Here is a 6,164-nt window from a genome sequence, read left to right as displayed (position 1 = left end):
CTGTACCTAGAAATTCTCACAACACTCACCACATGACTGTACCTAGAAATTCTCACAACACTCACCACATGACTGTACCTAGAAATTCTCACAACACTCACCACATGACTGTACCTAGACAAATGGACGTTACAATGCAATAAGACAAACCATACCTAGAAATTGTCACAATGAGACACTGATTACAAAACCAACTGAACTTAGAAATTTTCACAAATAGACACTACATCCCCATGAGACACTAATTATTAGTTTTAGTAAGAGTTTTACAGCACTTGCAACACAATAAGGTCATATAAGTGCAGAAGAATAGGTGTGTTACAAGAGAGTAACATACACAAAAAAGGAGGAGAGATAAGGACGATAGATGTTTGATAGGAAAGAAGGAACAAACCACACCAGAGCACCCGCCAACCACCCACAAACACTGATTACACGACCGATTGTCTCATGGGGACGTAGGTACAGCCGGTCACTGATTTCACGATGGACTGTACCTTAAATTTGTCCGTAGCAGACTTGCTGTTGAGAAAGTTTCGACTGGTGTCCTGGTTTAAAATCGACACTGGGTTGTCCACCTGGATGTTGAGGTGGTCAGTGATGCGGGCCAGCTCATGGCTCTTGTCTGAGATGTGTTGGCCTGGGGGGGAAAATACACCACTTTTTGTTGGGTTTTTTGGTTGATTTTTTTGGAGGGTGGGTTCTAAGTGTAAGTGTCAACCCGGGCTGTCAGGAATACAACATCCCAGTAGAGAGACTGAGTTAGTTGATAACCCCCTCCCTCCCGAGAAATGAACTCGGGTCTCCTGCATGCAACAGGCAGGTGTTGTGAGGAGATGAGCAAGAGAGGAGGGATGAACGAGAGAGGAAGTATGCACGTCCACTTAAATAACGAATTATGGACAAGTCTTGATGTTCAGGCTTTTGAATTATCAGTTGTTGTTTTTTATGGACAATTTAAAGCAACAAAGACTGCTGTTAGAGGAAAAGGTTGCCTTTAAAATTAAGTCATTTATATTGGGAAAATTCTGTTACACAAGTTTAAGTTGCTGTTAGGCGGAGTGCCTCTTATCTAGGTAGCTGTTAAGTGGACACCGTTGAAAAATTAAAAAACCCAAAAATCAAAATGAGAAAAGACAAACCTTTCTCGGACTTGATGTTGTAGCTACTAGCACCTTCCACGGTGAAGCGCCGGTGCACCACGATCTTCCCACCGTAGATGTGCGGCTTGTAGCTGTCCTTGCCCTTGTTGTTCAGAACCACCTCCACCCAGGCAGATCTGAACACGAACAAAAATTCTGGGATGAGAGGGATACAACATACAACAGAAGAAAGACTGAGACGCTTGATAAACATTTTCTCCCCATTCAGGAATTGAACTCGGGTCTCCTACGTGCAACAGCGAAGAGCCTAACCGCTACACCACAGATGCCTTTACCTAAACCTCCCCACAGGTAAACATGGGGGAAAAAATAGGTTAACATTAAAGTAAATGATCCTAAACCTTGTATAATTCACCATATTCACCACGTATAGCTACATATTAGAATCATACAAAGCTATACAAATTCCTAAAAACAAAACTATACATATCCCTCATACAAAACTATATACATATTCCTAATACAAAATTATACATATTCCTGCTACAAAACTATACATACTCCAGATACAAAAACATATATTCAAATTACTCAAAACTATACCTATTCAAATCAGACAAAATTATACATATCAACTGCTTAGTGTTAGCCTCTGCCATACGCCGGACCATTTAGAAAATTGTTCAGGAGATGCAATTTCAGTTGTTTGCATGAAATTCAAACTTTTGTCATGTAACGACTTCAAGACCAGTAATCGTAGAGGCCATACCATTTTGACACAATATGTCCGGCAACACAGTAATTGATGAAGTGTTTTTTTAAAAAGTGATTTTTACAAACAGTGGCATAAGGCAGAGTCTCACAGCCAGCCAGAAATGCGACAACACTCAAACACAAACACAGTGACCACCATACCCACCTCTTGCCAGACTTGACGAAGTTTTTCACGGCATTCCCTCGGCTTGTGACACTCGCCTTCCCTCCCAGGCCCAGGACCAGCGCCGTCATCACAGCACTCTTTCCACCTGTACACACACACACATGCAACGGGGTTAGGACACACAGACAGAGACACACGCACACATACATAGACACACACACACACATTAACTACAAATATTCACATCTTTCTTTCTTAGTTCAGGCCAACTATCTCCTCAACGAATGTGAACCAACATGTCAGTGATTGGGCACTTGGAAAAGCAGTTAAGAGTTAGAGCCTATTACACAAATTCTTTCAACCAATTCATAACAAACATGGTTTTGTGAAAGTTTAATTTGTTTTCTTAGTTTTAAAAAGAGTTTTACGGCACAAGCAACACAAAAAGGTCATATAAGTGCCAAAGATTAGAGGTGTTACAGTACAGTAACAAACACAAAAAAAGGAGGGGAGATAGAGACGATAAATTTTTTTTTAAAGTAAAGAAGGAATAAACCACACAAGAGCACCCGCCAACCCCCCACAGACTTTCGTTTTGTGAGAGATGGGTTTGTGTAAAGAGAAACACATCAACACAATAGCCCTCATGTAGTGCAGGGAACAACAAGACAGACAGAAACAACAGAGGAAAAAAAAGAAGTAGAGGCAGCATTCATCCACCTACATTTGTGAGATGCTAAATTTTCCTTTATAAAAGGTAGTTTACATCTGTCTAAACTCTATTCTAAAAAAAATAAATTCCCACCAACGACCCCCCCCCCCCCAAAAGGGGGTTCATTTTTTCAGTCTATTCAGTATTCATCACTTCAAGATGTGACAGGTCCCTCTTTTTTTTGGTTGTCCCTTGCCCATTTCTATGACATTGACGCCATCTGATTAGTAGAAAAATGTGCATATATGAGAGTGCCCAATAATGTAATACGTACATAATTGTTATAACATATAACTGCTATATGTTCAAGATAATTATAGATATTTGTGAAGGATCTGAGAGCAATGATGATTTTAGAAATGATGGTGGCGGTGGTGATAAGTGAGGATGTGGGATGGTGTTTATGTATATAATTATAAAGAAGACATGCTTCTGTTAGTTGTTTGTTTTGTTTTTAAATAATGTCAGCGTTAGTCCTAACACAGGTCCTACTTACTTCAACACCGGAATTTGTGCTGTAGCAGTTCGGCGCTTCGCTGGTGCACACAGGAGACCTGGGTTTCTTAATCCCCGAGAGAGGAGAAATTTTTATCGAGTTACTCTGTCTTTCTGCTGGGATGTTGTGTCCCTCTCAGCCCAGGTTGGCCCTGACAGTAAGGGTCGAAAGCCTACCTCTTAAGTGATCTAAATTATGTCCGGTTAGGGAGATTAGTTTTAGTTTGGTAAAAGTTTTAAGGGGCTCGCAATGGCATATGTAGGCACCAAAACACCTACATTTATTTAAAATTAAATTTATTTTTTTAAGTGATTGATCGCAGATTCTCTGGTGTGGTTTGCTTCTTCTCTGGTGTGGTTTGCTTCTTCTTTCAGATCAAACATCTATCCTCCTCTAAATTATATCTCCTCCTTCTTTCCTTTGTATGTTACTTTCTAATGACAACTTTTATCTTTGGCAGCTACAAAACCTAATAGTGTTGTGTAAGGGTCATAAAACTCTTACTTATTAAATGAATAAAACAAAACAAAACAAACACAAAAAACCCACTTACTTCCGTTGCGTCCGACAATAAAGTTGACGTGACTGCCCAGCACCACGTCCAGCCGGTCGTGACACATGAAGTTGCTCATACTGACACGCTTGATGACACCCGCCACCGGCGCACACGCCGCGCTAGCTCTGGCCAGCTGGGTCCCACCGGGAACAGGACAAGAGGACAATAATTTAAAATCACCAAAATCATAACTGTTGTAGATACTGTAATATTCCCCCCCAGTGCTACTGACTGAAATTTCTTTAGGCCATTCCCAAAGGGGGGATATTAACATGTTCTTAAGCACAGTAAAATTGTAAATGGGCTGACTCCAATGTCATGCTCATACAGTGCTAGAACAACATAGGGGAAACTGCTGCTTTTTCTTTCCTCATCCTTACTATCATCATTTTTCCTCTACTTCTTTTGTATGTTCGTCACTCTCTTGTGAACTGCTATTTCCAGGGTGCCTTGACATTCAATGCAGACTTTATGCTGTTGAGGTAAGATTGTTGAGCAGAGTAAGTCTGATTACCTGCAAGGACTTCCCTGTTGACACCCACCCCTCGGTGCTAATATGACCTTATGCAGTTGCGAGCGCCGTAAAACCCTCTACTAAAAAAGAAAGAAAAAGTATAGCAATACCTTCCCTTTAGCCATCAAAAAACACAAAACACACACGTATAGCAACTGAGTCTAGTCTCTACAATACCTTCCCATAAAAGCCAACAACCACACAAAACACACACATATTACAATACAGTCTATACAATACCTGCCCGTTAGCCAACAGCAAGGAAGTTGAGGAGTCCTGGAGAGAGCTCTGAGAACAAAAAATTATAAACATTTTTGTGAGACATGCTGACAAAATAAGTTACTTCTTCACAATCTCAAAATGAAGAGATATCAGTCAAAAATTGACCCATGGCATGGGTCGAATTTATACACTTTCAACTGATGCCATTTAAAAAAAGATTTAACAGGTTTTCATCATTTCATACTAAAGTTCTTGCACAAACTCCAACCAAAAATTTAACATTTCCATGGGGCCCAACTCCAAAGAGTAACTCTTTTTGTTTGTGAGCACAGCCACATTTGTCTGTCATGGAACATAAACCATCAACTGTAATCAACTACTGACTCAATTTTCTCTATGCTTGCGTGCATGTGAGTTTTTAGTAAATGTCTGCCCGTCCTATACACAGTACCACACAACAAGACAACACTTACCTCGATGACCGACTCATCGTTCTCATCCCCTCCTGAGTCCTCCTCATCTTCAAGTTCAAGACGATGTCTTTTGCGAGGCGAAGCGGTAGGAAAGTTTTCGTCCGGTGACTTGCGACGTTTTGACATTCTAGACAGACAGTGATTGTAGAACCTTGTCTACTCTCAAGAGATATAAATAACCTGAATCAATTCTCCACAAGTCAGTGTTACGACAATCTTGGCACAGTTCAAAGAACTTCACTCCACTTTCCAATTCCGCAACTATTCCTCACAACTTTGTTCTGTGTGAGGCTGAGTGTCCATTACGGATCTGCAACAAGAATTATTTTTCAAGATTACAAAAAAGGAAAATTCATAGTACACAAAAGCAGACGGAAAAGCGGTTTAAAAAATGAAAAATCAGGCCAACATAGCCACTGCATAAATAGCATCTTGTCAATCTTCAGCACTGCAGTTTGTTTTTTCATCATAAAGAAGACACTATCTTTTAGTTTTAGTTGAGGTTTTACGGCGCTCGCAACTGCATGTCATATGGGCGCCAGAAGATTTAGAGGTATTATAAGAGAGTAACAAACACAAAAAAGGAGGGGAGATAAAGATGATAGATGTTTGATAGGAAAGAAGAAGCAAACCACACCAGGGCACCCACCAACCACCCACGAAGATAAAATCTAATGCACAACCAAAAACCTGACATTGAATCAAAGGTAGCGGGTACTCACTCATAGCCATGACTAAGGTAAGAATAATAGAGAGAAACACTATTTGCCCAGCAGATTTGTTTTATACTTCATGTTTTTTCTTGGACGAAGACGAAGGACTTGTTCTCATACGGATATTGTGACTCCTGGACTATCACATTGACAAACAAACAGTGAGATTTTTAAGGAAAACACAGGAGGAGTGTTTGTTTAACCTCAGGAAAAATATCCATCCATTTATAAATTGTTAATTGTCAAGGAAATATTAAGCTGTGATAAAAACAGCTCTAAGGGTTGAAAAAAAAAAGGGGGGGCGGGGGGGGTTCAGGATTCCAAGATCACACTCATCATCATTAAGAATTAGATAAAGTTAGTGTTCACATCCCGCTTTTGGCTACCTTCTGAACAAAAACGATCACAACGTTTAGGCCTTGGTTACCTCTGAACTTTCCTGTATAGCCCTCGGCTTCATTTTGTTATACTGCTGGTAAACTCACATCACAATCC

General features: G+C 40.3%; 1 protein-coding gene across 1 annotated transcript in view; it reads right to left on the bottom strand.

Annotated features, from left to right (window-relative positions):
- The window catches only part of LOC101848082 (structural maintenance of chromosomes protein 6), a gene marked incomplete in the record, with an annotated part of 34,668 nt that overhangs the window by 26,464 nt on the left and 2,040 nt on the right, over positions 1-6,164 (bottom strand). The window contains 6 exon segments of the mRNA XM_013089324.2: positions 498-640; positions 1,143-1,279; positions 2,023-2,128; positions 3,745-3,880; positions 4,502-4,549; positions 4,957-5,266. Coding sequence (XP_012944778.1) covers positions 498-640; positions 1,143-1,279; positions 2,023-2,128; positions 3,745-3,880; positions 4,502-4,549; positions 4,957-5,082 — 696 coding nt within the window.

Source organism: Aplysia californica, unplaced genomic scaffold, assembly GCF_000002075.1.
Source record: "Aplysia californica isolate F4 #8 unplaced genomic scaffold, AplCal3.0 scaffold00927, whole genome shotgun sequence".
In the NCBI taxonomy this organism is placed as follows: Eukaryota; Metazoa; Mollusca; class Gastropoda; order Aplysiida; family Aplysiidae; genus Aplysia; species Aplysia californica.
The sequence above is the reverse complement of the archived record's forward strand: the minus strand, read 5'-3'. Positions and strand labels throughout refer to the sequence as shown.